General features: G+C 44.2%; 2 protein-coding genes across 7 annotated transcripts; both read right to left on the minus strand.

Moving 5' to 3' along the window:
- Nucleotides 1-413: 413 nt before the first annotated feature.
- LOC136015747 (serine/arginine-rich splicing factor 7-like) lies at nt 414-7,388 on the minus strand. 2 transcript variants are annotated; one of them, XM_065682116.1, is made up of 9 exons: nt 7,255-7,388; nt 6,652-6,832; nt 6,338-6,514; nt 5,318-5,392; nt 5,093-5,194; nt 4,569-4,622; nt 2,259-2,303; nt 1,585-1,620; nt 414-717 (listed from the first exon to the last, which is right to left on the minus strand). In XM_065682116.1, the coding sequence occupies exons 1-9, from the start codon at nt 7,274-7,276 to the stop codon at nt 693-695; spliced, it is 717 nt and encodes a 238-aa protein (XP_065538188.1). In that variant the 5' UTR covers nt 7,277-7,388; the 3' UTR covers nt 414-692. The 2 variants fall into 2 exon arrangements, with proteins under 2 accessions (XP_065538188.1, XP_065538189.1); XM_065682117.1 differs by lacking the exon at nt 2,259-2,303 and having other exon boundaries at nt 7,255-7,387.
- Nucleotides 7,389-7,845: 457 nt separating this feature from the next.
- On the minus strand, nt 7,846-13,358 carry GEMIN6 (gem nuclear organelle associated protein 6). Of its 5 annotated transcripts, none has more exons than XM_065682118.1 (3): nt 13,271-13,358; nt 10,724-10,869; nt 7,846-9,064 (listed from the first exon to the last, which is right to left on the minus strand). In XM_065682118.1, the coding sequence occupies exons 2-3, from the start codon at nt 10,849-10,851 to the stop codon at nt 8,689-8,691; spliced, it is 504 nt and encodes a 167-aa protein (XP_065538190.1). In that variant the 5' UTR covers nt 10,852-10,869; nt 13,271-13,358; the 3' UTR covers nt 7,846-8,688. The 5 variants fall into 5 exon arrangements, with proteins under 5 accessions (XP_065538190.1, XP_065538191.1, XP_065538195.1 ...); XM_065682119.1 differs by having other exon boundaries at nt 13,258-13,339; XM_065682123.1 differs by lacking the exon at nt 13,271-13,358 and adding an exon at nt 13,236-13,254.
- Nucleotides 13,359-13,418: the final 60 nt, after the last annotated feature.

Below are 13,418 nucleotides of genomic sequence, written 5' to 3' on the forward strand. Positions count from 1 at the left end.
ATACCTCCAAGTGAGGATTTCGCTGGTCCTTTAATCATCAGGACAAAGGAGCATTCACACACTTGTTTTTTTCCAATCTGTTAACACCCTTTGTAAGCATTTTTGATAGCCAATTCATCAAGTGTACAAGCACCTCCAGACAGGTTTTCAGCTTCACTGAGCTTTGAGGAGGTGCAAATTAAACTACACAGTACAGATCACCATAGCATTTAAGACCAAACATTAACACTGACAAGCTGGTACTGGTAGCTCTGCATCCTAATCCGTGCTCCAACAGGCACGCACCTGCAGAGCTACTGACTGGCCGCTGCACTACCCTCAGTTCACAAGTGCTTCCTGCTTTTCACCAGTGACCTGTAACCTGCTTCAGCTACCCAAATATTAACAGAAAGAGCAGGGTTATCACAAAATACTTCTTCTTTAGAAATGCAGTTTATTTCAACGCACCAATAAAAAAAGCCCAACGCTTCCAGATCACAGAACATTAACACAACAAAGGAGTTTTGCGTTAGTCTACTACTAAGACTTTTAAAATGTTCATGCCAATTGTTAGTCAATAGAAACAGCCTTCTAGGACTAAGCCCTTACATTTATAAAGACACCACAAAATCCCTTATAATAATGTAAACAAAATAAATTTTTCTTCTTAAACTTTTTTAATTCAAATCCATTCTTTCATGACTTCCACTCCTTCAAGGGCTTCCTGATGGTGAGTGACTGAAAGGGAAAGAAAAACATTAAAAGCAACTCTTACAGCAAACGCAACAAACAGAAATTGTATATGCTACTCCAGGTTTCCTCTGCTCGGGAGCCCTTCCTGCTTCATAATGTCCATTACTACAATGTTCTCATTTACAGTTCATGAATAATGAGAAGTGTTATATTTTACTCCTTTATAAGTAAAAACTGCATTAAGCTTGAAAAGGGCAGGCAAAACAAGGAGCCATCAGCTGCCACAGCTAGATGAGACATCAAGCCTGCTCAGGAAGAAGCTTGGAGTCCTGTGCTCCAGCTGTGCAGAGGAATTCCTACTCTGCCATAACCTACTGTTCCATTTTAAGGCTCTCTGCAAGGCACCAGCTCAGACTACATAAATTCCAGCACACACTTCTCTGGTTCCATAGGAAAACCTGCTTCTTCCTTCACAGTGCACAGCAAAACTTGGCAGTAGTGCAACTGAGACCCAGCTGCGAGGAGCCACCAGCAGGAATTTAATCCTACCACACATACATAGTTTGCTCCATACCTCACATTATTCACTTCTTCCCCAGATTCTACGTTCCTTGGGAACTTTGGGATAGCTGATTCTCATTTGCCCACAATTTCTGTTTCCTTTAACATTTCATTTAAGCAGGTTACCTCAGGGTTACTGTCATGACGTTCTGACTACCAGTGGTAGGAAGAGCCCACAAAACGTCATCTTTTCATAGTAGGAAGTGCCCACAACAATTCATCTTTTCACAGTTCACAGATCAAGACAAACTTTAAGCTTCTATACTTGCACAAGTTAACTTCTCCAGCACTCGGGTCTGGAGTGGTTGCTGTGTAACTGTATGGCACACTCAAGTTTTAAGGCATTCCTACCTTCTCTTTGGAGATGGTGATCTGGACTTTGAACGACTGTTAAAAAAAAGGAGAAAAGCCATCAATGTGATAAACCTGTACACACTCAGCAACCACTTCTGGCCATTTAAAACAAGAACAGTTTGATGTTAAATATGTTAAAATGCTGATGACAGCAAGTACATCAAATTACATCAAGCAAGAAGCTGCAGTGGAGAAGGAAAACTGCTGAAAACTGGAGCCCTCAGAAAGATCAACACAGCATCAAAGCAGCTGTAAAATGATCACAATGATCACAGCAGAACTGCAAAGCAGGAGCAGTGAATCACAAGGTCAGGAACACTAAGAACTACAGAGCTGACAACTAAAGGTAGGGAAAGATATGCCCCAAATGCTGTCAAAAATACTTTTTGTCACAACTATGGGTTAAACAAAAACCTGTATCCTAGGAGAACTGTTTTAATTGTTTAGTGTCCCCCCAAAAAAAAACAGCAATAAAAAATACATTAATGTATGAAAAATACTTTAAAAACATCTATTAAAAGAAACCTAGAAAAAAAAACTAGAAGAAAAAAAAGAGAGAATGCCCACCACACCTCATCCACATGCAACTGCAATACCAGTCCGAGGGAAAAAAACCAACACCAAACCCCAAAACACAACATATTGAGTGTTGCTTGTATGTATATGCTCACCTTTTAGCAGGTAAGCCAGATTTAGATCTACCATGGGACCCAGACCTACAACAGGAGAAAAATAAAGCTCAGCAAAGCAGCCAGTAGCATGCACGTACAATGAAAGTTAGCTAAACCAGCAACAGCAAGTTCATACTACATTGTATCACAAACCAGAGAGGGAGGCTCTGGTGCTGCAGGCTTTTCTTGTGATGGTTCAGAAGAATCTTTTGGCTCTTATTCCAGAGACCCCACTCATCAGAAGACAAGAGTACAAGCACAAGAAGCTCCCCAGCAAAGCTTCAGCTACCACCTTCACAAAACAAGACCTTGTAGCAGCTTCCAGGCATTTTCCCAGCATATTTTCAAGTACAGTACAGCTTTTCCATCAGTTATCCCAACAGCATTTTGGTTTTCTCTTCAGTATCTGACTAGTAAAGTGTAAACTATTCCCAGTTCATCTTATGAATTAAAACTACTCCAACAGTGATGCTTTCCTGGCATTTCTGTTACTTTACCAACTCAAGTATTTGCTGTTACTTAGAAAATAACTGTATTCCCAGAATGCCAGAATTCAGGCATGAACATCAGAAAGCCTGGTGGTCAAGAGAGGCAGTTGTTTAGCAGACTTAGCCAAAAAACGAACTTTTGAAACAGCTTGCCCAGAACAGCTGTAGCTTCCCCATCCCTGGCAATGTTCAAGGCCAGGCTGAACAGGGCTTGGAGCAGCCTGGTTTAGTGGAAGGTGTCCCTGCCTGTGGCAGGGGGTTGGAACTGGATGAGCTTTACAGTTCTTTCAACCCAAACCATTCTATGATTCTATTTCTGCTTAGAACTGCTTTTAAAGCTTAACCAAGATTCACCTTTACCTGACCTATTAACTGATAGAAATACTACATGGACACTGTAAGTTAAACAAAGAGTTACATACCACTGCTTTGAAACCTTCCTGGTCACAGCTCTTAGGGCTATACACAGTTATTTTGCTACTGTATCACAGTTACACAGGATGGGGCTGCTCGCAACTACCCAGGAACTTGCATTTTGCAGCGCAAGCACAACTTCCAGCACACAAGAGCATCATCCTGCTACCAAAACTGCTGGCAAACCTTCCTTCTGAGAGGCACAGCAACAAAGCAGAATTGCAGATCAGAAGTTCTAAAAGCAGTGCTGGTTTTGTACTTATGTTTTGCAGAATTAGCAGAGAACAAGAACTAATGGAGTTTTCATGATGTTGCCAATATTCTAGCCCTGAACTACCACTTCTTGCCACTGTAATTGCACACTTGCACCAAGTCAGCATTCCCCAGAAATTTCAACATGAGTATCAAGTCCTTCATGCAGGAACATGACTGTCCCAGAACCAGATGTCACTGAGCAACATCAGCAGCATCCACAGTAGCAGCATGCATTTTGAGCCTTCATTACAGGCTTGTACAAATAGTAAGTCAGGACAGCTCTAGTAATAATCGTCATCCCTCTTTAGGCTCAACGTGCAACTCCCAAAGTAGCAGACTCCTCGAAAACATTTCTCATTCCCCATTCTAGTACAAAACAGAAGACAATTACTGCTAACTTCAGATCTCCTGTCCACCACATTTTTATCCTATTCTTGCACCCTTCTTCCAACTAAAACTTACTACGAAAGATAGAGGAAAATAAGACAGGAACATCTGTGCCCATTTTAGCACAGAAAACATCCAGATCCACAAAACTAGGGCTACATGTCAGCAAAGTCCTTCAAAACACCACCTGTGGCATTAGGACTCATGGTCCTGTCCACTCAACCCTTCAAGCCTCTCAAGTCAAAAGCACCTTACCCCATGAAATATAGTTCTGAGCAATTTAATTTGATATAACTCTCAGAACTGTAACTGACAAAGCTGAAAAGCTGTCAGCAAGAGTTCAGTCAACAGTAGCAACCAACTCGTTGCTTCCCACCCAGCCCCACCATTTGGAATTTACAAAGAAACCATGCCAAGAAAAACCTAAGCAACACTTCCTGCAGGTCTCAAGGTCAAGCATTCTCTACATGCACAGGTATTAACTAGTCCTCAAAACTTCTCTCCACAAACTTTAAAGCATATATATGCTTTGTTTATGACTATAGAGACACTATATATAGTAGCCACAGACCAAACAAGCTCATGTCTATCCAAGAAATCAGCCACTACTATAGCCTGTGAAAAAGCATAAATTACTAAATGCAAACATTGCTGTGCAATGCAACTTCCTAAACCCTTCCAGTCAAATTCTCCCAGGAAAGAGAAAAACCCACAAAAAACTACCCCCAGTACCAGTATTAGGTTTCAATTAAAGCAAGTATCTTACCTGCTTCGAGGCCATACAACAGACCGGGACCTTGAGCGTGACCTGGACCTAGATCTAGGAAAAAGCAGCAACAGATCAACTACTGCTATATGATTCATACAGCTGAGCTAATATTCTTTGACTTTTATGATACTAATCTCAGATAATTTTGTTGGAACTATTAGTTTTGCAGGAATAACTTCTATTATTAGAAAGACGTAGTACATTTAACCAGTACTACCTACCTCGTAAGAAATCCTACTGCCCTAGCTGATTAAGCAGTTACTCTCTGTCCTTTAAAAATGAAGTATGAAAACTTAACCTTGGATTGAAACTGTACCTTTAGTACAGCTAAAGTATAAAAGAGCTCGGAAACAGCAATTCCAGAATTTTGTTTAGTTCTTAACATCAAACAAAGCATTCACCTAGCTCTCAGGAATGTTATACCGTAAAGGCTACTGCAAGCACCTGAACTGAAAAACAATGTTAACTCCAACAGTTACATTCCCTTCAACAATGTTGTGGGCTTAATGAAAAACACATACCTTGATCTCCTTAAAGAACCAGATCGAGATCTGCGGGGTGAAAATGACCTATATCTACGAGGAGAGATTGACCTGGACCTGCGGTAGGAAGCTGATCTCGATCTACAAAAGAAAGTGAAAACAAACTAGTATTACTGCAAGTAATTTTTCACAAGGAGCAGAGAAAGGAGTGGGGCAGAGGGAGGAGTAAGGAAAGGCATGAAAATATGACAGGCAGAAACCTACCTCCTACCACGACTGCGACTGCGTGAGCGAGAATACCTTCGCCCTCGGGACCGCGAACGGGATCTCGACCGGGACCTAGGTTTAGGTTAGAGAAAAGAGGTATGAGGACAATGCTTCAGCAACCAGTGCATGTGAGGCCCTGCTGAAATCAAAACTTATTTTTCAGACAACTAAAAAGAAAAAAAAAAAAAAAAAGAAAAAAAAAAAAGAAAAAAAAACCACAAAAAGAAAACCACACCACTAGCATCTGTCAGTTGGAAAAATCTCTGGGCCTACTCGTCTTGAGCATTTTACTACCTAGAAAAATGTTAAAAGCTGAATGACATTGCAGAATTACATTAGAATAGAAAACACTGTAATGCGTATTTAAAATAAACCTTGCAAGTTTGCAGGTCGACCCTCTTTGGCCCAAGGTCTAGCAGATCTAGACGATCTAGAAGTATCTATAGCCGATCGCTGCATCTAGGTGTTCTCTTCAATCTAACGACGATCAAACTGACAGCCCAATGAGCCAGGGTGAGGCTTGATTGACGCAAGAAGATTTTTCTAGGTGGGAATGTGGTCAATCTGGTGTTCCTCTTTCTAAACCGGAGGGGGGCCCCAATTGAAAGCCAAATTTACTGTTACGGCGATCACCGTCTCAATTTTTCTGCCCTTAAAGAATAAGGTGAAGCTACGTGTAGATGGCTCGAGGGGATCTGGCCTCTTATGCTGATCACCTCAAGGTCTAGGAGGATCTTAAGTGTCGGATTTGCAAGGCGCCTCAGCATGAAATCTTAAGGCTCGTGACATTCTGAATCAAGGCGACTGACTCAAACGAAGAAACCTGAAAGGTTTTGACCAGGTTGATTATTAAAATATTAACATTTTATATGTATTAGCAAAAAAAAAAAAGTGATATACACCTGCTGACTTACAACATTAAGAGTTAAAGCTGGTGCAACATTCTGTTCTTGGCTAACAAGAGCTACACAACAGAGAACTGGCGAAGCAACCCAGCCACTCTGGCCCCACACGTACCTGCTCCTCCTTCGGCGACTATAGCGGTGACAATCATAAGCATAGTGGCCCTTCTCACCACACTCATAGCATCTGTCGTTTGGGTCAAAGGGGCGCCGGGCTGGAGGCCTGTCATAACGGGAGCGACGAGGCATCCCAGTTGACACTTCCACTCTAACTCTGGAGCCACATATTATCCTGAAAGACAACAGTATGTATAAATCACGAGAATACTTGTTTCCCATGTGCCTGCTACACACGGAACGGATACTGATGATGGGGGCAGGCTAAAACTGCAGCCACAGCAGTCAAGGACGTTTTAGGCATAAACCTACTTTCCATCAAGGCCAAGTACAGCATCCTCAGCATCCCTCGGATCTTCAAACTCCACGAAGGCAAACCCCGGCGGGTTCCTCGCGATCCACACGGTTCTCAGGGGCCCGTAGTAGCTGAAGGCTCTCTCCAGCTCGCCCTTCCCCGCGCCGGTGCCCAGGTTCCCCACGTACACCTTGGTCTCTGCGTGGATGGACGCCATGTCAGGCCCGCGCACAGCCCCGCACGCCTGCGGCGCGCAGGCGCGGCGCTGGACACGAGGCCAAGCGCGCGCGGGGCGGCTACTGCCGCCCCTCCCCCCCCCCCCCAACCGCCTTGAAGCGCCGCCATCTTTGACACCGCCTCCATTTTGGTGTGCTCCCGCCGCTCCGCTACCCCCCTTCCACACCGCCCTCACCGGGGCCCACTGTACGAGAAACCCGCGGCCAGCGCCTCACGGCTGCTCCCGGAGCCTCTCTCCTCGGCCCCCTCCGCTCTCGCAGCCGGCCGCCAGAAGCCAACGGCCACCTTCTCCCATCCCTCAGGGGAGCGCGAACGACACCGCTCTCCCCATGCGCAGCCCCCCACTCGCTTCACACTCCCCGCAGCTCCCCGTTCCCCCTTACCATAACGCCCATAGCGCGACATCTTCCCGGCTGCAGGATAAACCCCCCGCACGACCCTTACGGAGAGGGAGGCTCCGCTGCGACTGCGCGCCGCGCCCCGACGGCTCGGGGAGACTGGAGGGGGGGGGGGGGGGCTTTGGTCGCTTGGCAACGCTGGGCGGAGCCGCCCAGCTCCTGGCCGCGGGGAGATCTCGCGAGAAGAGCGGCGGGCGGGCGCGCGTGTTAAGGGCGGCGGGGGTGGTTTTGGCCCTGCTGAGGCTGAGGTGAGGAGCCTCAGCAGGCTCCTCGCTCCCGGGCAAGGAGGTGCTGCATTCCGCGTAACGAGGCGTTCACAAGCTGTCCTTAAAGCTGCTGAGCAGTTTGACCCGACACTAGCTCTCACGCCGAATACAGCCCAATGAGCCGTGCGTGCCCTGGAATTCAGGCACTGCCCAATCCCCTCATCCAGACAGGCAGCGTAAGCATTTTTGTTCGCATCTACCAGCCCTTTCCGGGAGACACACACAGCAGCATACGTGCAGCTAACTATTTTTAAGAAAAAGCAGCGTGAACCTGACCAGTCTGAAGTGAATTCAAATAAGCCACAGCAGGAATGAGCATGGCATTTTATTAACAAGGGTTAGGCAGGCTTCCAAAGTGCATTTGATTACAGCAACGTGTTTTGGTGTGATCTCAAGACAGAACAAATCAATATAAGAAATAAATGAGGGCTGTATGTTAACAATCTCAGGAATAATAACACAATGATTCTTGCATTGTGTGCTGCCAAAAGATAAAACCAAAGCATCAGGAAACAGAAACATTGAATTGCATGGAATTCTCTTTCTATGAAACAAAGGTCTTCCAATCACTGCTGCTCTAAAATAACAAAGAAGACAGATAAGAAATGTTTTAAAAACCTGCTCTTTGCCTGCTATCTTTCCCTAATAATTTTAAAAACTTGGAGCTACGTTATAATCCATGTTCTAAATTGGGAGAACAGTTGTGGGGAAAAAACCAAACACAGAACAATTTTTTCATCTGGTTTGGTTAGTCCAAATTCAGATAAACATGTCTACACCACTGGATAATTAGATTAATTTTAAAGGCAGTCGAAAACACAGTTTAAATTTATCATATATCATCTTTCACAGTACTGTTACAAAAATAGCTATTCAACTGATAACATTATCTTATTCCTGATACAGTAAACTTACATCATCAGTTTAATACATTATCATTACCCAACAGCTTGCTTTTAGTAAAAAAACAGTGCAGGGAAAAAAATGCTTCATGGTTTTAGTTTATACTGCTTGTTTTAACCCTTTCTTAACATACAAAAATCAGACAAAAGTATCTAAACCCAGCATTTTTGCAAATATTTATAACCCAGACAGTTCCTAAAATAGGCCAGGTACACTCAATCCTAAAAGCAACTGCTTTAAACATCAGACATCATTGGTTTTTCTCAAGATAGCCCTGTATTAAGCCTTGAACTCGAGACAGAATAATCTCGTTGGAGCTGCTGCACTCTTCTGGGCCATATGGTGGGTCAATAGTCAATACCCCTGCCACACATAGCGTCTTTCCCGATTCGCCTTGCTCTGTTATGGGGATGTGGTTTGTTTCTAGCCAAGTCTTCAAGTTGTTCTTCCTCTTTTCAAGTTCTTCTGGGCTGTAGGCTTTGCTTTCTTCAGGAGCAAATATGCAAGAAAGCCGTTGCTTCATTTCATCGTCCCCTTCTTTCAGTATTTCTACCTCCTCGACAGCATGGCCCAAGACAACTGATATGGACACACTTTCATTCTCTGGGAATGTTGCGAGGACAATACTGCAAAGAAAAGAAGGATGTATGAGTCACTGTATTTAACTGAAGACTGAGAAAAAACAGGCTAAGATCCTTCAGGATGAGCGCTCATTAGTGTCAGCATAACCCAGAATTTAGTCAGCATCGAGTACCCAGCATTCTTCTTGAAGAGCATGCTGCTATACCTTTAAAATAATGAAAATGTGGGGCTTTGCACCTTCTGGCCTTGAGTTTGAAACCACTTTAGATATGATCAAGCAGAATGTTACTTTCACAAAACAAAGTGTACATTAAAAGCAGGGCTGGGAATCTAAATATTTTTGTGCAGCATTCCCAACCTTGCTGAAGAACCTTAAGTCTTCCAACATCCAAAACCAACAATACCTTTATACATTCAGCACTTTGAATGCTGAAGGCAGTGGTGGTAGTTAACATCAGAACCTTTTAATGTCAAATTATTAATACCTCATTATTGATCATTACTTTTTTAGTTTTACATGAGTGTTGCTAATTTCTTAACTGAAAACTATAGCTTGAATATTACAATGGGAACATAACCACAGCAGATTCAGGCTCATGTTGTAGCAAACTGCTCTTTTCCCAAGGACACTTACTTATATGCCAGAAGTCCTAAAACAGAGGTAGAAAATCAGCTTGTTGATAGATAGGGAGGATCTCCTCCCTATCTATCAATATAGAGGATCAGAAAACATTTCCTCTGTCTTGTGGAAAGAAACATTCCCGAATTTGATGCCAGCACTTTGTCAATCTACTGTTGCCACCATTAGTGGAAGTAATGACTTTCTGGGAAACATGCAATGAAATATGTCTTGATTTTACCCTGAGCCATTCCCAGAATCACTCACAGGTGCGTGTACCTTTCGTGCTAAAATGATGGGCAACTCCAAGAGAAGATTAGAGTATTGGAGGTACTCCAGAGTTGAAGCAACAACCAGTTCTTCTGAAACACATCAGAAGCTAGATGGTTTTGTTTCTAGCCTCCATCTTGTGCTCAAGTGGGAGAAGTGCACAACCAAAAAGGTTTGAAAATGCTCTGGCAGCAAGGAGGCAAATTCCTGCCCATTCTCTGGTGCATTCTACTTCTCAAACCCTGTTTTCAAGTTACTCATTTGAAATACTAGAGACCTGTGGTACCACTTGCTGGCTGATTTTCCCTGCTTCCTCTCCAAAGCAGCCACTGCACTGTCATGGCTGTTTGGCTGCAGGAGAGAGCTGGGAATCAATGTGAGAACTCTGGACAGAGGATAAGGATTTGAACATCTAAAGCATTAAAAATATTCCTTTATTCCTGCTTTCTTGAAGCAGGGCTTAGTATATTATTAAAAGTGATCCTGAACAAATAGGTATCATTTAAAGTACTAACCTCAGGTCCACAATAAAGTTAGCATGAATTCAGAGATTATCCATTCCCCAAATTCTTCAATCCTTTGAATGAAATTACAGTGGTTTTAGGTAAACTGGCCTCATCAACTGCAGTATTGCTTTCTTTTAGGTCTTGCCAATAAAAAAAAAAAAAACAACCCAAACAAAAACAACCAAAAACCAGAATATACAACCCAGACATGCATTTTTTTCTCCAAATAAATTTGCTTCAGTCTTTATCTTTTCCTGAAAAACTTAATCTTCCCTTAGCTTTACGGAAACAAAAGCTTTGGTACTTACCTAGCAGAAACTGGATCAACTGTTAAGACCCATCCTTCATATTCATGTTTCTCAACTGCAGCAACTTTCACCAGTTTGTTCAAATACGTTTCCCACTCTAGAGGGCTTTTCTTCTGCCACTCATTCATATTTCCTGCATCCAGAACCTAGAAAATAGAGCAATTAGCAGAAGCAATGAATCTTTTTGCTTTGCCTTTCACATGAGAAGCAACTTTGCATCATGGTACAAATCTTCCATTTGTCTCAAGCCTGATTTGCTTTATTTTAAAAGCACTCACACAAGTGGTTTGCATATTGCTGCAGTTCTGCAATTTCCCACCCAGTTCACCTGTTTTTAAAGGCACAAATTAAAGACAAAAATTATTGCTCTGGTAATGTAACACTGTCCCGTGGCATTAAATATTACACGTATTATTCTGCCCCCTTACAAAACCTCGGTTTTCCTGAGCCTTAAGGGGAGAATTTTACTCCCCTTACTCTGTGTACTGGCACATCGCTGGTGTCTGTGCCTTTCCACTGCCGGCTAACCACCCGGATCCTGGCTCTACCCTCATCCCCTACAGTACAGCAAGTGCCCTTCCACTCTTTTCTCCGTACCAGCTGCACTACTAGCAATCAGAGCAGAACCACGCCTGTTGCAGCTTGGTGCCGCACAACCGTTTGTCTCCATTCCCGTATCCCTCCGGATATGGGCTGGGGAGAGATGGAGGGCGGACAAAGGGAAGGAGGAAGCGCCCTGCTTTGTTCCCCCCAGTGTCCTCAAAGCCTGAAGCGGGACGGGCAGCGCAAGCAGCGAGCAGGGCACGGCAGGAGAACCACCCGGCGCCATAGGGCAGGAGAGGGGAGCGCACCGGGTCTCCCCGGCCCTGCGCTCACCGACTCGATTCCCGCGCCTGCCGACGGCTCCCTCCGCTTCCGGCTGCCGCTCAGCGCCCTCCCCCTACACAGTTTGGGTTGTTTGAGTTATTTTAAGCACAGAATTGGAGGCTTCCGAGGCAGGAAAATGCTCAGATCTGCGGTGTCTTAAAAATAAGGATGTGCACATAAATTATATATAGGTTTATATACATAAGAGGCCAGACTGCGAAACAAGGAGGTGGGGCGCGCATCTACCCTGTGTACTGCCTTCCCTAGCTTGAATTCTGCTGGGTTTGGCGATCCTGCTGCTAGAGCTGAGATCGCTCACTCCAGCATGCAAAATTACTGCCTCTTCAGGAAATCTGGGTACTTAAATAGGTATAGGTGCGTGCTGTGTGTATCCGCTCCATATATATCTGCTCCCTGGTTTTCAGCTGTCTTCACAAACACTCCTGTGTAGCCATGAAGGTGAGAAACTTGTTTTCCCATCCCAAAACCTCATTTAACAATGAAAAGCTGGAAAAGTTTCCTATGGATGAAGCAAACCAGCTGCCATTGTTTCAATAATTTTAAGTGTAACCGAGCACGTGATGGTTTTGAGAGTGTAACAGAAAAAAATAACAAGGATATAAAACAAGCCTCATTTTGCAGGCTTGAGGAGCTGATTTCCTTTTCTAAAAAAGTTTCAATTGAACTTCCACAGTGCTACAGGGATTATTTAGGAATGGTCTATGCCTCTGTATTCGGCTAATGTTTTCTTTAAGAGTTACGATTTATTACAAAGCAGGGATTAACAAATCTAATTGTTTTCATTATAAAAGCAAGCAACACAATGGGAAGTCATAGCTTCTGTTTGAAAGAAAAGCAGTGGAAAGATGGAGTATGGTTTGGGGTTTATGTATTTATAAGCATAACACATTTTAGGCTTACTTCCTAACTGGTCCCCTTCTGGATCATGAACTGGAGGGCAGTTTTCTCAAAGTCCCTTTTGACCAAACTACTCCAAACATACTAGGTTTAATTCTTGCTGCGACCTTCTAGCTCATTATAATACGAAGAGGGAATATATACTAAATATGTATAGGCGTATCAGTAATCTAATGCATATGTATACCTTAAGAGAATAAATGTAGAGGGAAAAACAACCCTGGGTGTGCATACTTTGGAGGCACTATCCCCATGCACCTTAGCGCTGAGTAAAAGCATACCTACTTTACAACTTTAACGAGCTGTGGAGTCAATCCGCGTATCAGGTCCATACTGATTATTTTTTCTTTTTCAATTGTAGTTATTTAATTGTTCTGACTACAAAGCCCCTATTTTTTTTTATCCTGTCATCTAAGCTGTATTTACAGACAAAGGTCACTCTCGTGAGCAGTTACTACAACTTTTACACCGTAAATTTAACCTGAGGTCACAGTCAAACAGCGGCGCAACTCTCGCAATTCCAGTAACTGTACTAGCAGTGGAAGCCGTGGCACAGATGAAGTTGTAAATACACAATTCGTGAGACCAAAGAACTCCGCCGGCATTACGGCACCGCTTCCCCAGGCCTACAGCGCCCTTTTGGGAGGACCGGCAAAGCCTGAGCCGCTTCCCTCTGCCCCGGGGAAACGGTGCTTGGCAGGCACCACTGGGCCTCCGCTCCGCTCACCGCCGCGTTCCCGTTCGCTCACCGCGGGGACCCACCAGTGGCCGGGCGGCTCCCCGAGACCGTGGTAGGCGCCGAAGCCCGCTCCGCCGCTATAGGCCGCACGTCGCCGTGGCAACCACCTCCCCGTAAAGCTCGGCCCGCGCCCGGCACTGACCACGGCCCGCGCGCATGCGCGCCGCCTGG

Source organism: Lathamus discolor, chromosome 5 (assembly GCF_037157495.1).
Source record: "Lathamus discolor isolate bLatDis1 chromosome 5, bLatDis1.hap1, whole genome shotgun sequence".
In the NCBI taxonomy this organism is placed as follows: Eukaryota; Metazoa; Chordata; class Aves; order Psittaciformes; family Psittacidae; genus Lathamus; species Lathamus discolor.

Coding starts and splice junctions, on each gene's coding strand:
- LOC136015747 (XM_065682116.1), bottom strand. CDS start 7,276: ATGTCGCGCTATGGGCGTTATG. Junction 4,623..5,092: donor GGTTCTTTAAGGAGATCAAG/GTATGTGTTTTT, acceptor GCTTTTTCCTAG/ATCTAGGTCCAGGTCACGCT. Junction 718..1,584: donor TCACCATCTCCAAAGAGAAG/GTAGGAATGCCT, acceptor TTTCCCTTTCAG/TCACTCACCATCAGGAAGCC.
- GEMIN6 (XM_065682118.1), bottom strand. CDS start 10,851: ATGAATGAGTGGCAGAAGAAAAGCCCTCTAGAGTGGGAAACGTATTTG. Junction 9,065..10,723: donor GTTGATCCAGTTTCTGCTAG/GTAAGTACCAAA, acceptor TTTTCTTTGCAG/TATTGTCCTCGCAACATTCC.